The sequence below is a fragment of the Bos taurus genome, chromosome 29, assembly GCF_002263795.3.
Source record: "Bos taurus isolate L1 Dominette 01449 registration number 42190680 breed Hereford chromosome 29, ARS-UCD2.0, whole genome shotgun sequence".
NCBI classification, from domain to species: domain Eukaryota; kingdom Metazoa; phylum Chordata; class Mammalia; order Artiodactyla; family Bovidae; genus Bos; species Bos taurus.
Window position 1 is genome coordinate 18,752,130 of NC_037356.1, and position 19,827 is coordinate 18,771,956.

At 38.9% G+C, this 19,827-nt stretch overlaps 1 protein-coding gene across 9 annotated transcripts in view; it reads left to right on the top strand.

Moving 5' to 3' along the window:
* GDPD4 (glycerophosphodiester phosphodiesterase domain containing 4) overlaps window positions 1-19,827 on the top strand; it is a 148,804-nt gene that overhangs the window by 32,670 nt on the left and 96,307 nt on the right. For 7 of the 9 annotated variants that reach the window (XM_059883237.1, XM_059883236.1, XM_059883239.1 and 4 more), the window contains 7 exons: window positions 2,243-2,336; window positions 5,680-5,739; window positions 15,194-15,292; window positions 15,363-15,456; window positions 16,281-16,358; window positions 17,587-17,732; window positions 18,116-18,198. In XM_059883237.1, the coding sequence (XP_059739220.1) occupies window positions 2,243-2,336; window positions 5,680-5,739; window positions 15,194-15,292; window positions 15,363-15,456; window positions 16,281-16,358; window positions 17,587-17,732; window positions 18,116-18,198 (654 nt within the window). The remainder of the gene's footprint in view (window positions 1-2,242; window positions 2,337-5,679; window positions 5,740-15,193; window positions 15,293-15,362; window positions 15,457-16,280; window positions 16,359-17,586; window positions 17,733-18,115; window positions 18,199-19,827) is intronic. The other 2 variants (XM_059883235.1, XM_059883240.1) reach the window with 2 other exon arrangements.

The following is a 19,827-nucleotide window of genomic DNA, read 5'->3' on the forward strand; positions in this document are numbered from 1 at the left end:
AAAATGGAAAGAGAAAAAGAAAAAAAAAAAACAAAAACATGTAAAATTCTTCCTGCAGTTCATGGTGAGTGGGTGGTAACTTTACCTGAATTTGGTGAGAGGATTTTGAGCTGAGCTAAACTATAACAATATCAATATTTAACATGTGATTGAATGTACAAAAGAAGACCTTTTAGGTTCAAAGGGAGTGAAGGAAAATAGATGTGGCCAGAGAAATGATTAGGGAAGATAGAGGCACCATTAAATAGTAAACTTTAACTTCCTCACTTGGAAAAAGAAGTCAGTATCATTACTTGGCTAAGCAGTTTGCTGAATTCTTTGACTGTATCTCAACAGCTATTAAGTCCATCTTTCATTAAAAAAAAATTGAAATATGGCTAATTTGCCTCCTTGGTAGCTCAGTGGTAAAGAATCTACCTGGTAATGCAAGGTGTGTGGATTTGATCCTTGGGTCAGGGAGATCCTCTGGAGAAGGAAATGGCAACCCACTCCAGTATTCTTGTGTGGGAAACTCATAGACAGAGGAACCTGGTGGGCTACAGTCCAGGGGCTCACAGAGAGTTGGACACAACTTAGCAACTAAAACAGCAACAAAATAACTAATTTACAAGTGTAAGCAAAGTGATTCAGCTATACACACACACACACACACACACACACTTGCATACATATATATATTTTTTTCAGACCTTTTCCATTATAGGTTATCTTGCAAGTTTTCTGAGATTTCCATTTTATTGTTTTGATAATTAATGTGCTTGTTTTAAAACATCTATTTTAGTTATATGAATGTGAGACCTTTCTTTTTCTGAAGATCTTGATTACTTCATCGTTCTTTTTTGATCATTCTATTAATTACGTTTTTACTATTCAGATTATTCTTTTAATTGACATACTGCATGAATTTGTTGACACTCCTTACATGTTTTGATTGCTGTCTGTGAGCTTATCTTTTACAGAGAACTCTTAGCGTCTTGATCTGGGATAGGTCTTGCTTGGATAGCTGCTTGCTTATTACATTCTTCTTGATGTATAACTCCTCACCAAGGAGAATTTCCTTACTTATTTGTAATGTGGTTTTTGTTCACACATCTATATTTTATACAGACATACCTTGGAGATATTGAGGGTTCATTTCCAGACCACAGCAATACAGTGAATATAGGAATAAAGCAAATCACACAGTCTTTTGGTTTCTCAGTGCACATAAAAGTTCTTTTTATACTGTACCATTACTATACTGTAGTCTGTAAGAGTATCATAGCATTATTTATAAAAAATTTTCGTGCCTTAGTTAAAAATTATTTTATTGCTAGATAGCTAATCATAGCTATTTATGAATAACTTGCCTTCAGCAAGTAGTGGTAGTAACACTAAAGATCTTTGATCACAAATCACTACAACAAATATAATAGAAATGAAAAATCTTGAAACATTGCAAGAATTGCCAAAATGTGATACAGAGATAGGAAGTAAGCAAATGCTATTGGAAAAATGATGGCAATAGTCTTGCTTGATGTATGGTTGCCACAAACCTTCAGTTTGTAAAAAATGCAATGTCTTCAAAGTGCAGTAAGACAAGTTATAGGTCTGTATTGTTAAAATATAATTTCTCCAGGTTTTATATGGTGAGAAGGTAATCTATGTTATCTTGAAATGAACAGTCTAAAACAGTTTTGACATACAATACATGGAACAAATTTAATCCTCTTTCTCTTAGCTTATCATTAACAGTTTTCTCTCACAATCTCCTTTAGGAATAGAACATGTCAAGGCAGTTTTTAAAGAGGTCAAATATCTTACACAGGATAGAGAAATTGACATGGTGGCTTGCAGTTATATAAGAAAACGTACATTCACATAAGCCAGAAACTTTCCAAAATGGAAAGTGTTAAGTTTTATTAAGGCAGTAGACTTTTTCTCTTTTAGAATTCCAGAACTTCTATATTATATTGTTTTTAAAAGAGAATATGTGTTTTGAATATATATTCTGAATAACTTTTAAAAAATGATACCACTTATACAGAGCCCCATTTAAAGCACCCAGTTGCCATTAGGACAAAGTTAAAAGTTCTCCACTAAATATCCCCAAAGCTCTTCACACATCTGTTCCCAAATTGCTTCTCGTATCTCCCTCTGTTTTCTTATACCTCATCTAGTTGGTCTTGTCGCCCCTATCCTTGATGTAGATGCTACTATTTTTTTTTTACTGTATTTTAAGAATTGAAACTTATTTTTGCAGGGTCATTTTTATAGGTACAGGGCTCTGGTTCTTCTGGTCCATTGTCTTACTGAGTTTCCTTGGGATCCTGGCTGCCTACACATCATTGCTGTTGGTGAGTAATGTTTTCTGTTTCTCCCACTCCTTTCATGAGTAGCCTCACTAGGTATTCTGTCTGTGGCATGGTTCTCAGTTGGTGCTGGGAGCCCTCAGAACCTCAGATCACACTTAGCAGAGTTGGCATTTACATTAACCACTTGAATATTAGGCAGGAGGGATAGATGTAGGAAAAAAGGCTTGTGCTGTTAGAAGATGTGTCTTACCACTTTGACCCTTAGAAAGAGTGGTAGAACATCCTTTTTCTCTTCTATTTCATAGCCTACTTCTTGGTTCACTTAGTATTATCATTTTAGATGCTCACACCTTCACATGGCAGTACCTTTACCTATTGAACTACTCATTCTGTAGCCTATCCCCTAACGAGTAAGTCTTTCTGGGTCTTATAAATTAGCTAGCATGTCAAACCTGTTCTAATGCACAATTGCTAGCCCCTTAGTCCAGGTGCACTAACCTGGTGGCTCAGACAGTAAAGTGTCTGTCTGTAATATGGGAGACTTGGGTTCAATCCCTGGGTCAGGATCCCCTGGAGAAGGAAATGACAACCCACTATGGTCCTCTTGCCTGGAGAATTCCATAGACTGAGGAACCTGGTAGGCTGCAGTCCATGGGGTCGCAAAGAGTTGGACTTAACTGAGCGACTTCACTTAGTCCAGGTGCAGAATACCTTTTAGCAAACGTCTTTAGGCGGTAGAGACCCTGCCTATGTTTCTTGACACAGTGGGGTCATGTAGTATGAGAAATTCAGGCCAGGAAATTTGAAGAAGTGGAAAGCTTGTGAGACTGATTCTTAGTTAATTGGAGTTTTTCAGTGCCCTTTTATACATGGGGCATATATATCTTTCTCTGATTTCATGATTCCTTGTCTCCACTGATTTCCTGTCTGATACAGAAGAACTCAACCCCCAAATCAGTTAATATTTGCCTTAATTTTTCATTCAACAAAATGTGTTGATTATTATGTGAGTGATAAATACTGAGGATACAGAAATCAACAAGACACATGCAGTTTCTGTTTTCATGTGGGGCACTTCAGAGTGACAGGTATGAGACATAAAGTTATAATAGTCCTTAAATCTTAAAAGATGAAGCTGTTAAAGTGCTGCACTCAATATGCCAGCAAATTTGGAAAACTCAACAGTGGCCATGGAACTGGAAAAGGTCAGTTTTTATTCCAATCCCAAAGAAAGGCAATGCCAAAGAATGTTCAAACTACTGCACAATTGCACTCATCTCATATGATAGCAAAGTAATGCTCAAAATTCTCCAAGCCAGGTTCAATATGTGACCTGGGAACTTCCAGATTTAGTAAAGGCAGAGGAACCAGAGATCAAATTGCCAACATCCGTTGGATCATCAAAAAAGCAAGATAGTTCCAGAAAAATATCTACTTCTGCTTTATTGACTGCACCAAAGCCCTTGACTGTGTGGGTCACAACAGACTGGAAAATTCTTTTACAGATGGGAATGCCAGACCACCTTACCTGCCTCCTGAGAAATCTGTATGCAGGTCAGGAAGCAACAGTTATAACTGGACCTGGAACAACAGACTGGTTCCAAATTGGGAATGGAGTATGTCCATTCCCATGGCTGAATATTGTTATTGCTTATTTAACTTATATGCAGAGTACATCATGTGAAATGCCAGGCTGAATGAAGCACAAACTGGAATCAAGATTGCTGGGAGAAATATCAATAACCTCAGATATGCAGATGATACCACCCTTACGGCAGAAAGTGAAGAAGAACTAAAGAGTCTCTTGATGAAAGCGAAAGAGGAGAGTGAAAAAGCTGGTTTAAAACAACATTCAGAAAACTAAGATCATGGCATCTGGTCCCATCACTCCATGGCAAATGGATGGGGAAACAGCAGAAACAGTGACAGACTCTTTTCTTGGGCTCCAAAATCACTGCAGATGGTGACTACAGCCATGGAATTAAAAGACACTTGCTCCTTGGAAGAAAAGCTATGACCAACCTAGACAGCATATTAAAAAACAGAGAAATTACTTGGCTGACAAAGATCTGTCTAGTCAGAACTATGGTTTTTCCAGTAGTTGTGTATGGATGTGAGAGTTGGACTATAAAGAAAGCTGAATGCTGAAGAATTGATGCTTTGGAACTGTGGTGTTAGAGAAGACTCTTGAGAGTCTCTTGGACTGCAAAGAGATGCAACCAGTCAATCCTAAAGAAAATCAGTCCTGATTTTTGGAAGGACTGATGCTGAAGCTTAAACTCCAATACTTTGGCCACCTCATGTGAAGAGTTGACTGATTGGAAAAGACCCTGATGCTGGAACAGAAGGGGACAGAAAGGGATGACAGAGGATGAGATGGTTGGATGGCATCACCGACTCAATGGACATGAGTTTGAGTAAACTCTGCAATTTGATGATGGACAGGGAGGCCTGATGTGCTGCAGTCCGTGGGGTCACAAAGAGTCGTATACGACTGAGCGACTGAACTGAATTCAGGGGATGTTGAAGAAAAAGGATAGGCTTGTAACAGACCTTGGAAGGCCTGAAAAGTGAGCTAGTGCATTAAGCATAAATCAGATTTCTATTTAGGAAAATCATCCTGGAAGTTGTGGTGTGGAGCCTCAGCCTTCTGGGCTTCAGTTTCTTTTCTTCCAAATGGGCAAGATAATATTTAATAAAATGGTATTTTATAAGGCTGAATAAAGAACAAGTGAACTATATTCGTGAAATTGTTTTGATAAAAATCTGTCTCATACATTTTCTCATTCATATCCTGAGCATCTGAGGACTCTGTTTTTCCGTTCCTGTCTCCACACTGACTTGGTGACTGGCTAGATTTAGCTTCAAATTCTATCTAAGATTTATTGCCTAAATACTGATGTTAATGATAGTGGCTAGTAGTTATAACAGTGGCACTGGCTCCTCAAGAAAGGTTTTTTAGGTGACCCTTGGAAAGGCTGGCCCCTGACCTCTGTTCTCTAAGAAGTGACCTCTGTTCTCTCTGTTCTCTAAGTGTTCTTGGTAATACCTACCAAGAAATTCGTAGGAACTCAAGAAAGATATCAGTATACTAACTTTGCAAAATCCTGGAGAAGATAATAATAAATTCTTCCAGGGGTTGCTGGTGAAAGGTACAAGTAGGAGGTGACATGTGAACTTTCTTTGAAGCTTCAGTGGCATGGGAAAGGGGAGAGCTTTTTAGCAGAGGAACAGAATGGCAAATTCCCAGCATATGAAAACTGCTGATGTAGCAAGAAGTGAATGTAATACCAGACTGTGAAAGAATTTTGAATTCAGGAAAGTGTTTTTGGCAGCATCTTGGGGATTTCAAAATAATCTTTTTTTTTTTTTTTTCTTTTTTCAGGTACTTGGGTTTTTGTTGCTTTGGGAGGGGATTGAATTGTACCTGCACTGGTGTCATAAGGTAGGACATCTGAATCTTCATAGGAGTCCTGAGACCAGGACTGAATGTGCCTCTTTAGCATTGTGTCAAATACAGAGCTTCCCTTTGTTTTGTTGTTCCCCTTATAAAAAAAAGTCGACTTACACCGTTTTAGTTGAAATCGTTAAATTGGTAAGAAAGGTAACTGATGTACTGAAGGAACTGAACCTAAACTTTATTTTTTCTCCCTACTATGGACGCTGTGACTCTGTTCTTTTCATTCCCATAAAATCTTAGGCAACCTCCATTATTTCCCCAGTCCTTTATAGTCACAAGAACAATATTGTTTCATTCGTTAAAAATTTTGCTTCACTCCAACTTCATGAAGTATTTCCCTTCCCCTATTTCACATGACCCAGGGCTGGGGACCTGCAGTGGTGGAAAGAGCATGATTGTCCTTTTACCTTTCTTCCAGAGTATGGCTAAGGGAAAGGAGAGGTAGGATGAAAGAACACAGTCCCACAGGGAGGGGTTGATTCTAACAGGACCAAGTAAATGCAGTTTTTGGCTCTTAACTGCATGGATTTTTCCATGTGTATCTTCAGAGACCCTTCTGCTGACTTTCCTGGTGGCTTAGACAGTAAAGTGTGTGCCTACAATGCGGGAGACCTGGGTTCAATCCCTGGGTTGGGAAGATCTCCTGGAGAAGGAAATGGCAATCCACTCCAGTATTCTTGCCTGGAAAATCCCATGGACGGAGGAGCCTGGTAGGCTACAGTACATGGGGTTGCAAAGAGCCGGACCCGACTGAGCAACTTTAGTTTCACTTTCACTTTCTGCTGAGAACCTTGATTGCAACTCTCTTGGTAAAGTGAATGCCTGTCTTCCTGTATTCCCTGATGCTTCTCTGCTAAGGTCCTTTTGACTCTCCCTTAGTTTGAAGCCCTTTAAGGTTATATTAGCAATTACAAAGGATCCATACCTGTTATGAGGACGCAGTCATTACTGATCCAGCATCTGAAGACATGCAGCTCATTTCCAACATTGCCTCCCTTGTCTTATACTGCCATGGGCTTGAGCATCTCCAGCATAGCTTCTTGGTATTTATAGACTTTTTTTAGGCATGGTTTTCCTTGTATTTCCTCAAATCCAGGAGCATGTCAAATTCTCTGAGTGGTCTCCTTAAATTTCCTCTTTTTCAAAAGGAAAGTATGAACTGAAAATGTAGATTTAAGGATTAGAACAGATGGAAATTGAAGTTGTAAGTTCTTACAGGGAAAGAGTGTAGACTGAAAAGTATATAAACAGGCCTGTTGAGATCACCATCTATTTTGGAATTGGGACAGCATGATCAGTTAGTTACTACCAAGTTATAACCCTACGGTTGTACCATTCTGGTTGTCATTCTAGCCTTGTGCCTTTTACAGAAACCATGCTTACCTTGCCCCTGGAAGTGAGTGCTGCTATTTGGCCTCTGCCACAGTAGAATCTCATCATTGCCTTTGAACTCAGGAAGCCAGTTTGAGTGGCAACACCCCTCACCTTTATCTAGGCATAAAGCATGGCCACTATGGTGCTTTTCAAGGATGCTGACACTTTCTCACTATGTGTTTTTCAGTGGACTCTGAGACTGCCCGTAGAGCCCAGTATGGTATGGGTTAGCTTATTATAGGTGATAGCATTCCAGAAACCTTTTCTCAATAAACCATTGAATTCTTTCTTCTATATTACACCAAGGAATTGCTGGCATCCCAATTTTATAATGCATCGGCTACCTTTTTTTTTTTTTAAATTGAAGTATAGTTGGTTTACAGTATTATATTAGTGTTAGGTATGTAACATAGTAATCAATATATTTATATTATATTCCACTTAAAATTATTATAAGCTGCTGGCTATATTCCCTGTGCTGTACATAACATCCTTGTATCTTGCTAAGTTTTATATCTAGTAGTTAGTGTCTCTTAATCCCCTTTCCCTATCTAGCTCCTCCCCTACTCCTTTCTCTGCTAGTAACCACTAGTTTGTTTTCTGTATCTGTGAGTCTGTTTCTGTTCTATTATATTCATTCATTTATTTTGTATATTCTGCATATGCATGAAAACATACAGTATTTCTCATTCTCGGTCTGAGGTACTTTACTAAGTATAGTATCCTCCAGGCCCATCCATTTTTTGAAAATGGCAAAGTTCCATTCTTTTTTATGTCCTAGTTGTATTCCATTGTGTGTAAGTACATACACACACACACACACACTCATCACATCATTTTATCCATTCATCTGTTGTTGATGAACAGCTAGATTGCTTCCAGATCTTGGCTATTGTAAATAAAGCTGCTGTGAGCATTAGGGTGCATATTTCTTTTTGAATTGATGTTTTCATTTTCTTTAGCATAACTCCAGGAATGGAATTGGTGGAACATATGGTAGTTCTGTTTTCAGTTTTTTTGAGGACCCTCCATACGGTGTTTCATAGCGGTTGTATTAATTTACATTTGTACCAATGTGTACTAGGATTCCCTTTTTTCCACATCCTTGCCAACATTTATTATTTGTTGAGTTTTTGACAATAGCCATTCTGACAGGTGTGAGGTGATAGCTCATTGTGGTTTTGCTTTGCATTTTTCTGATGATTAGTGATGTTGAGCATCTTTTCATGTGCCTTTTTCACAATCTCTATGTCTTCTTTGGAAACATGTCTATTCAGGTCTTGTGCCCAATTTTAAATTGGGTTGTTTCTTTTTTTAATGTTGAGCTGTATGAACTCTTTATATATTTTGGATGTTAACCCCTTATCAAGCCTATGATTTCCACATACCTGCTCTCATTCAAAAGATAGTCTTTTCATTTTATTAATTGTTTCCTTTGCTGTATCAGTTCAGTTCAGTTGCTCAGTCATGTCTGACTCTTGGCAACCAAATGAACTGCAGCACACCAGGCTTCCCAGTCCAATACCAACTCCCCGAGGCCACCCAAACTCATGTCCATGGAGTTGGTTATACCATCCAACAATCTCATCCTCTGTTGTTCCCTTCTCCTCCTGCCCTCAATCTTTCCCAGGATCAGGGTCTTTTCAAATGAATTAGCTCTTTGCAACAGGTGGCCAAAGTATTGGAGTTTCAGCTTCAACATCAGACCTTCCAGTGAATACCCAGGACTGATCTCCTTTAGGATGGACTGGTTGGATCTCCTTGCAGTCCAAGGGACTCTCAAGAGTCTTCTCCAACACCACAGTTCAAAAGCATCAATTCTTCGGCACTCAGCTTTCTTCACAGTCCAACTCTCACATCCATACATGACTACTGGAAAAATCATAGCCTTGACTAGACGGACCTTTGTTGGCAAAGTAATGTCTCTGCTTTTGAATATGCTGTCTAGGTTGGTCATAACTTTCCTTCCAAGGAGTAAGATCTTTTAATTTCATGGCTGCAATCACCATCTGTGGTGATTTTGGAGCCCAGAAAAATACGGACTCTCACTGTTTCCACTGTTTCCCATCTATTTCCCATGAAGTGATGGGACCAGATGCCATAATCTTAGTTTTCTGAATGTTGAGCTTTAAGCCAACTTTGTCACTCTCCTCTTTCACTTTCATCAAGAGGCTTTTTAGTTCCTCTTCACTTTCTGCCATAAGGGTGGTGTCATCTGCATATCTGAGGTTATTGATATTTCTCCCGGCCATCTTGATTCCAGCTTGTGCTTCCTCCAGCCCAGCATTTCTCACGATGTACTCTGCATATAAGTTAAATAAGCAGGGTGACAGTATATAGCCTTGACCTACTCCTTTTCCTATTTGGAACCAGTCTGTTGTTCCATGTCCAGTTCTAACTGTTGCTTCCTGACCTGCATACAAATTTCTCAAGAGGCAGATCAGGTGGTCTGGTATTCCCATCTCTTGAAGAATTTTCCACAGTTTATTGTGATCCACACAGTCAAAGGCTTTGGCATAGTCAATAAAGCAGAAATAGATGTTTTTCTGGAACTCTCTTGCTTTTTGCATGATCTAGCGAATGTTGGCAATTTGATCTCTGGTTCCTCTGCCTTTTCTAAAACCAACTTGAACATCAGAAAGTTCATGGTTCACATATTGCTGAAGCCTGGCTTGGAGAATTTTGAGCATTACTTTACTAGCATGTGAGATGAGTGCAATTGTGCAGTAGTTTGAGCATTCTTTGGCATTGCCTTTCTTTGGGATTGGAATGAACACTGACCTTTTCCAGTCCTGTGGCCACTGCTGAGTTTTCCCAATTTGCTGGCATTTTGAGTGCAGCACTTTCACAGCATCATCTTTCAGGATTTGAAAGAGCTCAACTGGAATTCCATCACCTCCACTAGCTTTGTTCGTAGTGATGCTTTCTAAGGCCCACTTGACTTCACATTCCAGGATGTCTGGCTCTAGGTGAGTGATCACACCATCATGATTATCTGGGTCGTGAAGATCTTTTTTGTACAGTTCTTCTGTGTATTCTTGCCATCTCTTCTTAATATGTTCTGCTTCTGTTAGGTCCATACCATTTCTGTCCTTTATCGAGCTCATCTTTGCATGAAATGTTCCCTTGGTATCTCTAATTTTCTTGAAGAGATCTCTAGTCTTTGCCATTCTGTTGTTTTCCTCTATTACTTTGCATTGATTGCTGAAGAAGGCTTTCTTATCTCTTCTTGCTATTCTTTGGAACTCTGCATTCAGATGCTTATATCTTCCTTTAGGATGGATAAATAAATTAATTACACACACACACACACACATACATATAGTGAAAGTAGCTCAGTCATGTCCGACTCTTTGCGACCCCATGGACTATATAGTCCATGGAATTCTCCGGGCCAGAATACTGGAGTGGGTAGCCTTTCCCTTCTCCAGGGAATCTTCCCAACCCAGGGATTGAACCCAGTCTCCCGCATTGCAGGATTCTTTACCAGCTGAGTCACAAGAGAAGCCCGTACATATATAAGTTTAGCCCAGTCCTGAATTCTTTTCTCCTTGTTTAACAATCTTAGGATTTTTTCCTACATATACTGTAGAGTTTGGTCAGTAAATTTAATAAAGCCATGTCTTGAAGTATTCTTAGATCTAATTCTGATTATAAGTCTGTAGGCAAATAGGAAAAGGAGTACATCAAGGCTGTATATTGTCACCCTGCTTATTTAACTTCTATGCAGAGTATATCATGAGAAATGCTGGGCTGGAGGAAGCACAAGCTGGAATCAAGATTGCTGGGATGAATATCAATAACCTCAGATATGCAGATGACACCACCCTTATGACAGAAAGTGAAGAAGAACTAAAAAGCCTGTTGATGAAAGTGAAAGTGGAGAGTGAAAAAGTTGGTTAAAGCTCAACATTCAGAAAACTAAGATTATGGCATCTGGCCCCATCACTTCATGGCGAATAGATGGGGAAACAGTGGAAACAGTGGCTGACTTTATTTTTCTGGGTTCCAAAATCACTGCAGATGGTGATTGCAGCCATGAAATTAAAAGACGCTTGCTCCTTAGAAGGAAAGTTATGACCAACCTAGATAGCATATTTAAAAGCAGAGGCATTACTTTGCCAACAAAGGTCCGTCTAGTCAAGGCTATGGTTTTTCCTGTGGTCATGTATGGATGTGAGAGTTGGACTGTGAAGAGGGCTGAGTGCCGAAGAATTGATGCTTTTGAACTGTGGTGTTGGAGAAGACTCTTGAGAGTCCCTTGGACTGCAAGGAGATCCAACCAGTCCATTCTAAAGGAGATCAGTTTTGGGTGTTCATTGAAGGGACTGGCTGAAGCTGAAACTCCAATACTTTGGCCACTGGATGCGGAGAGCTGACTCATTTGAAAATACCCTAATGCTGGGAGGGATTGGAGGTAGGAGAAGAAGGGGACGACAGAGGATGAGATGGTTGGATGGAATCACCGCCCCAATGCACATGGGTTTGGGTGAACTCCAGGAGTTTGTGATGGACAGGGAGGCCTGGTATGCTGTGGTTCATGGGGTTGCAAAGAGTTGGACATGACTGAGCGACTGAACTGAACTGAACTGAGACAATGGAAAGTGATGCAGGTGAGGTATGAGAAAGAGTGGGCATCCCCTTGAAAGGTGACCACCTTAGTCAGGGCTTCATCCATTGAAGGATTAGGTTTATTGGACTTTTGAGGAGAGATTGCTTCTGTTGGCAACAGGGATTCTGTGGGGCTTGGAGTTTCAGTTTTAGTGTGCAAAGAATAAATCCCAAAGGAAAGGGTTAGTACCAGGCCTATAACCTTTTTCCTTCCACTTAGGCATGTTCAGAGAGGAATGAATCAAAACTCTTTATAAATATATCAAAGGTATTTAAACATACTAAAAATAGTTATTAGTCAAAAGATAGTGAAGAATTTTTATCTATGAAAATTTTTAGCAGAATATAACCTGGTATATTTGGGTTGCTTATTGTAAATAATCTTGAAATTTATAAATTTGTATTGTGGGAGACATGGCTGACCCGAGTTGCATAATTAATGGGATATAAGATAAGGATGCTCTGTAACTCAAAAGGCTCCTTCTGGGAATCAAAGTTTCCATACATTTTGCTCAAAACACACACCTCAGATTAACAAATTTCTTTTTATTGAAGTATAGTTGATTTACTTCATGCATGTAGAAGGGGGAAACGTGGAAAGAGTGAAAGATTTTATTTTCTTGGGCTCCAAAATCACTGCAGATGGTGACTGCAGCCATGAAATTAAAAGATGCTTGCTCCTTGTAAGGAAAAGTTACGAGAAACCTAGGCAGTGTATTAAAAAGCAGAGATACCACTTTGCTGACACAGGTCCTTTTAAAGAAAGCTATGATTTTTCCAGTAGTCATGTGAGAGTTGTGACTGTTGGACCATAAAAAAGGCTGAGCGCTGAAAAATTGGTGCTTCAAACTGTAGTGCTGGAGAAGACTTGAGAGTCCCTTGGACTGCAAGAAGATCAAACCAGTCAATCCTAAAGGAGATCACCCCTGAATATCCATTGGAAGGCCTGATGCTGAAGCTGAAGCTCTAATACTTTCGACCACCTGGTGTGAAGAGCTGACTCATTGGAGAAGACCCTGATTCTGGGAAAGATTGAAGGCAAAAGGAGAAGGGAATGGCAGAGGATGAGATGGTTAGATAGCATCACCGACTCAGTGAACATGAGTTCAAGCAAACTCTGGGAGATAATGAAGGACAGGGAAGCCTGGCGTGCTGCAGTGCATGGTGTCACCAGAATTGGACACAACTTAGGAACTAAACAACAGCGTAGTTGATTTACAGTGTTGTTTCAGGGGTACAGCCAGGTGATCATTTATAAACACATATACATATACATTCTTTTTAAGATTCTTTTCCATTATAAATCCCTATAAGATGTTGAGTATAGTTCCCTGTGCTATGCAGTAGATCCTTGTTTTTTAATCCATTTCATATATAGTAGTGTGTATCTGTTAATCCCATACTCCTCATTTTTCCCTCCCCATTCTCCTTTCCCCTTTGGCAACCATAGTTTGTTTTCTATGTCTGTGAATCTATTTCTGTTTTGTAAATAAATTCATTTGTATCTTTTTTTGGATCCTGCATATAAATGAAATCATATATTTGCCTTTCAGTCTGACATACTTAGTTTGACAAGGTCTAGATTCATCCACATTACTGCAATTGGCAATATTTCGTTCTTTTTATTCCGTTGTATCTGTGTACCACATTTTCTTTGTGCATTCATCCGTTGATGGACATTCATGTTGCTTTCATGTCTTGGCTATTGTAAATAGTACTACAATGAACATTGGGGTGCATGTATTGTTTCAGACCATGTTTTTCTTTAGATACATGTCCAGGAGTGGTGTTGCGGGGTTATATGATAGCTCTGCTTTTAGTTTTTTAAGGAACCTCCAACCATTTTCCCTTGGCTGCACCAGTTTACATTCCTGCCAACAGTTTAGCAGGGTTCCCTTTTATCTATGCCTCTCCAGCAATGATTATTTGTAGACTTTTTTTGACAGCCATTCTGACTGGTGTGAGTTGATACCTCATTGTAGTTTTGATTTGCATTTCTCTAATAATTGGTGATGTTGAGCATCTTTTCATTTCCCTGTTGGCTATCTATATGTTTTCTTTGGCAAAAGGTCTATTTAGGTCTTCTGCCCTTTTTTGATTGGGTTGTTTGGTTTTTTGATAGTTGCAGCACTTGCAAATATTTTGTCTTCCTCTGTGGATTGTCTTTTCATTTTGTTCTTGGTTTCTTTTGCTGTGCAAAAACTTTTAAGTTTAACTAGGTCTCATTTGTTTATTTTTGCTTTTATTTCCATTATTCAAGAAAATGGATTCCAAAAAATATTGCTACAAAAACACACCTTATATTTTAAGTCCAGGATCAGCATGTATCCTAATACAGGAGAGGAAAGACATTTTTATGAATAGCTGCATTTGATAGAATCAGATTTTCCCACAAGAAAAAATTTTATCTTTAATTGACTATATCATTTCAATCATTAGTGAAGTTTGGTGTTGGGTATGCTCACAGAATCACAGAAGATTCATGTGAATCTTATTTGACAATTAAACCCTTGTGTTGTAATGCATTTGATTTGCTAATAGGTTAAGATTTCTGCATCTGTTAATAGGAGAAATTGGACTATAATTTTTCTCTCTTGTAATGTCCTTATTGAATTTGAGTATCAATGTTTTGTTGGCTTCATAAGACAAGTTAGAGAGCATTCCCTCATTTTTATTCTCTAGGAGAGCTTGTAAAAGTGGAAATATTTTTTCTTAAATGTTTGGAAAATTAACCATTGAAGGCAGTATGATCTGGAATTATTTTGTGAGAAGGTTTAATTCAATTGCTTTTTTATAGAGATTATGAAAGAGTGGGAACCAAGTATTCTTTACAGGCAACATAGAAGCAGAAAAACTATATTTGAAGGAGAAAAATTTAAAGTTGTATCTTCTTGGTCTCAGTGTTCTTTCTCAATGAAATAGTGTTCTGGCCGGCAGATACTTTTCATCAGTTCAACAAATATTTATTGGGTATTTTATATGAATCAGACATATTCTGCAAGGCAGTGAAGATATAATTATAAACAAATATTGTCCTTGACCTCTTGAAACTTACAGTCTGCTGGGGAAAACATGCACTGAAAAGGTACTTACTTACAAAATATTTTTTATTTGTTACCATATTGAGTCATGTAAAAGAGTAGTGAATATTTATAATAGCCAGTATTGAAGCTGAGTGAGACATGCCAGGCAGTACTCATGGTGACCCAGCTGAGGTGGAGATGATAAATTAGTAAAGGTGTCGGGCCATATACATAGCTGTGTAAGTTTTTTCTCCAGAAAGCAAAGAAGGTAAATTATTGAATTCATCTAATGTTGAGCATCTGCAGGTTGGTTAGGTTAAAAGCATGAGGAAATGAGGACCCAGACACTACAGGGACACATACATTTCCTAAGGATGGTTCTCATCCAAGATTAGTGCTTGGAAGTCAGGAAATTCTTTTTGTTTCCCCAGATCCTGATTCTGCTAGTGATTGTGATATGCTCATTTTTTTTCTGGATTTTATTCACTTACTGGAAAGACAGATGGCTCACCGTTGGGCTGTCACTGCAGGTAAGCACCATTCTTAGTGGTAGCCCTGTCTGTTCAGATGTGTTCAGCCTGACTTTTGGCTTTCTCCCAGGTCTTTGCTCCCTACATACACCTGAGCAGCATAGCTATGATGGTTATTCTTTCATGGCCTTTGGCTTTCTACTTGATCCATTTGGAAGGAGAAGGTATGTTCTGTGGGTGGAACCTTGCCTGATCCTTTCGGTTCTGCCTTTAACTTCTGTACCTTACTCAGTGAAACAAGCTGGATAGATAGCCACCAGTGTACCTCTTTGAAATTCATTCAGCTTATTACTCAGTCATGCTCCTTATAGTCAGACAACCCCACATGACCTATCATAGCATTTCCCTGATCAAACCAGTCTTCTTTTAAGAGGGATTCTCTTTCTAGAAAAATAAGAATTTTCTCTCTTTTGTTACATACTGACTGTCTTGAAATGGATTGGGGTTAGGGAGAGAATAGAGGCAATTTTATTTGACCAGAACGATGGTATAAATCCCAGTTCTTTAAGTTTGTATTTAAATATTACTAGTTTCAACTCATGAACCAGGTGCAGATATCCATGGGTACATCTTAGTAACTCAGAGTAGAAGCACGTGAGTCCCTGTCACATCTGGGAACTTCCCCAGAAGCAGAAGTGTGTGCCTCTGCTACTGGTTTCCTCTCCATTCTTCGCCCTAATATCATGGAAACAAATAAGAATCAGAGGTGTACATGAAACAGTTTTGAGAATGGAGTTATCTCTCAACACCCTTACTGAGAAACCAGGAGGACCTTCTGTCTGTGTCTTTTTGATTACTGGTAAACAAGGAGTGCTTGCATCCTACTTGTATAAAGATGCAGGCAAGAGAAAGACTAGGATTGCAGTGTTGCCCTTGTGTGTTTGTATATGGGTATATATGTAGGTGAAGGGTGAGTTTTAGGAAATGTTTCTGGGGGCAAGATATTAGAAGAAACAATAATTAACTCTTTTCTTTTCCTAAATTTTAGCTAGAATCAGAAGATACCAGATGACATGTAATGAGAGAAAAAGAAACAAGAGGTGTAATGTGCTTACAAAGTTGAGAGGTTAGAGCTGAAGATCTATGTTCAAAAGTGACATAGGTGGTAATTTTAAAACTTAAAAATGGGTAAAATTTTTAGAGGTCTAAAATAGTAAGTGGGAAATAGCCAATGATAAATAGGTATTATGGTCAGGCTCTGTGTGTGTGTGTGTGTGTGTGTGTGTGAGAGAGAGAGAGAGAGAGAGAGAGGGAGCGCAAAATACTGAGTACCTGTGGTGTCAACTATCATATCAATTCTATGAAGTAGATGTTAGTATCAAGATAGCTCCATTTTTCAGATGAAGATAATGAAGACCCAGAGGGGTTAAGCAATGTGTCTGAGTCACACAATTTGAAAGTAGTAGCATCTGGCTTTGAATTCACATTTCTGTCAACTACTGTCCCTTCTGGGCTTCCGCAGTGGCTTAGTAGGTAAAGAATCTGCCTGCCATGCAGGAGATTCAGGTTCAATCCCTGGGTCAGCAAGCTCCCTTGGAGTAGGAAAATGGCAACCCACTCCAGTATTTTTCCTAAAAAATCCCATGGACAGAGAAGCCTGGCAGGCTAGTCCAAAGGGTCACAAAGAGTTGGACACAACTGAGCAACCAAACACACATCAGCACTATCCCTTCTACTCTACCTTACTGCCTGAAATAGAGGCATTTAAAGCTTATCTTTGGCCTTCACTGGTGGCTCAGTGGTAAAGAATCCACCCGCCAATGCAGAAGATGTGAGTTTGATCCCTGGGTTGGGAAGAGACCCTGGAGAAGGAAATGGCAGTCCACTCCAGTCTTCTCGTCTGGGAAACCCATGGATGGAGGAGCCCAGTGTGCTACAGTCCATGGGTCACAAAGAGTCAGACATGACTCAGTGACTAACAAAGCCTATTTTTAAAGGGCTTCTGGGCTTTCTCAGAACCAACTAAACTCCTTTTTCTGAGAAGATATTCCTTAACAGTCCCTCTTTTTCCTTTGCTTCCCACCTCTAGTATAATTCATTCCTTTGTAAATTTACATTTGTTAACAGTAGTGACTTAATAATAATGCTTATATTTGGATATTCCTGTGTTTTCAAATCACTGAGAGAACATAAGGATGTGAAGAAATATAGAGTAAATCAGTGAGTCTGCAGAGTTAGTGAACCCATGGACTAAGTATTTATTTGTTGTTGCTTGGGGATAGTTAGTTGCTTGGGATGTTTCTCCATTCCTATTTGCCTTTTTTCCCCCCTTCCTTCTCCTTCAACTTTTTCAGCTCTACAAGTGGCTATTGGATTGCCCTTTTTTCTTATCCTTTTGTGTCTCTATTTGCTTCCATTGGGGAATTTTTCTGCCTGTGTTCAGGAGAAGAATAAATTGGCACCCAAGCCGTACTTCTTTGGACATAGAGGTGCACCCATGGTAGGTCTGAGCATGAAGAATGTGGGCGAGTACGGGTGTGCATGGGTGTAGAGGGCACATCAGATCCTCGGAACCCCCTGGAGAAGTAAAGGGGTTGACTTGAGATGACAAGAATAAGTAATTAATTGTAGAGGTTGGATTTGAACTCACCTAATTCTCAGTCCATTTCTCTTTATTGTGTCCAGTGACATTGCCTCAGATGAGCAGAGTCCCTGAATCAGATTTGGTAGACAAGAATGTAGGCAGGTTCTTTGAACAAAGAGCCAAGGGAATCAAGTTTTGCTTTCTAAAGTCCTTTCTTACTGGGCCCCGTCACTACCCTAAAAGGGATGTCAGCAGAAAAGACTGTGAGATTAAAGGCCTGATGTCCTTTTCTTACACAGCTGGGGCCTGAGAATACCATAATGTCCTTTGAGAAAGCTGTTGAACATGGGGCCTATGGACTGGAGAGTGATGTACATATAAGGTAGGAAAGAAGGGACCAGGGTGGGAGGAGAAAAGACCAGTGGATGACTCTAGCCTGGCCCAAGCTGTAGAGAGGGCAAGCCCTGGGAAGTTTCTCCCTTACTCACCTGGCACATCTGTAGATAACGCACATACATGAATCACTTCTCCTTTACAAACCACAAATCTGCACCCCTACATGCTCAATCACAGACTCATAAATCACACACACTATGTAGTCTCCACAAATAGTTCAAATTTGTGTCCCCTGCCAACATGCTTACAACTTGTCCCCATGCCCTACCTTAGCAATCTATTTAATTAATTAGTTAACATTCCCTGGGCACCTACTATATCCTTCTTCTGAGTGCTAGGGAGAGGAAGATGAGTGAGATAGAGTTCTGCCCAAGAGCTGTTCCCAGCCAGTGAAGGAGACATGGCGTGTTTACAAAGAACCTTATTCCTTTTATGGATATTAACATTTTAAATAACATTTTCCAGGGCCTTTGAATAATACTTAGGCATTTTAGTTAAATGCTTTAGATGTTTTAAACTGCAGTTATGCATTTAATGTGTTTTCTTTTTTAGGTACTTCAGTTTCAGTCTTTTCAGAATACTTGAGTAATTCTTACAAATCTAGCACATTAAATGTATAACCATATACATTGTTTGATATATTTCAAATCCTTTTATAAATGAGATGTGAACTTATAATCACAAATCTAGATCAGTTACTCAATTTAATTTGTTAAATTGGATTTACAAAGGTAACCTTTCCAAATTACCTTAAAGATAATTTTACTTAAAATTTACTTAAAATGCCAAACACCCAAAGATTCAAATACAAATATTAATAACATATGTATGGTTTTTTTGAACATGCATATATTTAATTTTTCATTTCTCTACTTTGAAATGTACTTACTCACCAAGAAGACAATTAGGTCATTGAGGTTGCTTTGCCAAGTAAATATTTTGTGTTGGCCTCATTTTTTCAATTAAAATTTTTTGAAGTAAAATACAAAACATTAAATTTACTATGCTTACTATTCTAAGACGTATGTATCAGTGGTATTTTACATATTTTTAATGTTGCGGAAACTTGAGCCAACTATCTCTGTGACTTCTTTTCATCTTGTAAAAGCTTTAGACCCATTAAACAATGATGCTCCATTCTCTCCTCGCCCACCCCCCAGCCCCTAGAAACTCCTTTGTACTTTTCTGTCTCCATGATTTTGTCTATATTTTAGGTACCTCATATAAATGTATAATTCATATAGTATGTGATTTTTTTGTGACTGGCATGTCTGTCAGTTAGTCTTGTAGTCTTCAAGTTCATTCATATGTTATTTCAAAATTGCCATCCTAGAAGGATGAATAATATTCCACCGTATATATATACACTTGCATTTTGCTTTCATCAGTTTTGACACTTGGGTTGGTTTTACATTTTAGTTATAGTTAATGATGCTGCTTTGAACATGGGTGTATAAATATCTATTTGAGACTGCTTTCAGTTCTTCAGGGTATATGTCCAGAAAGGGAATTGCTGGGTTACAATGATAATTCTCTTTTTAATTTTTTGAAGAACTGTCCTAGAGTTTTCCACAGTAGTTGCATCATCTTATGTTCCCACTTACAGTGTAGAAGT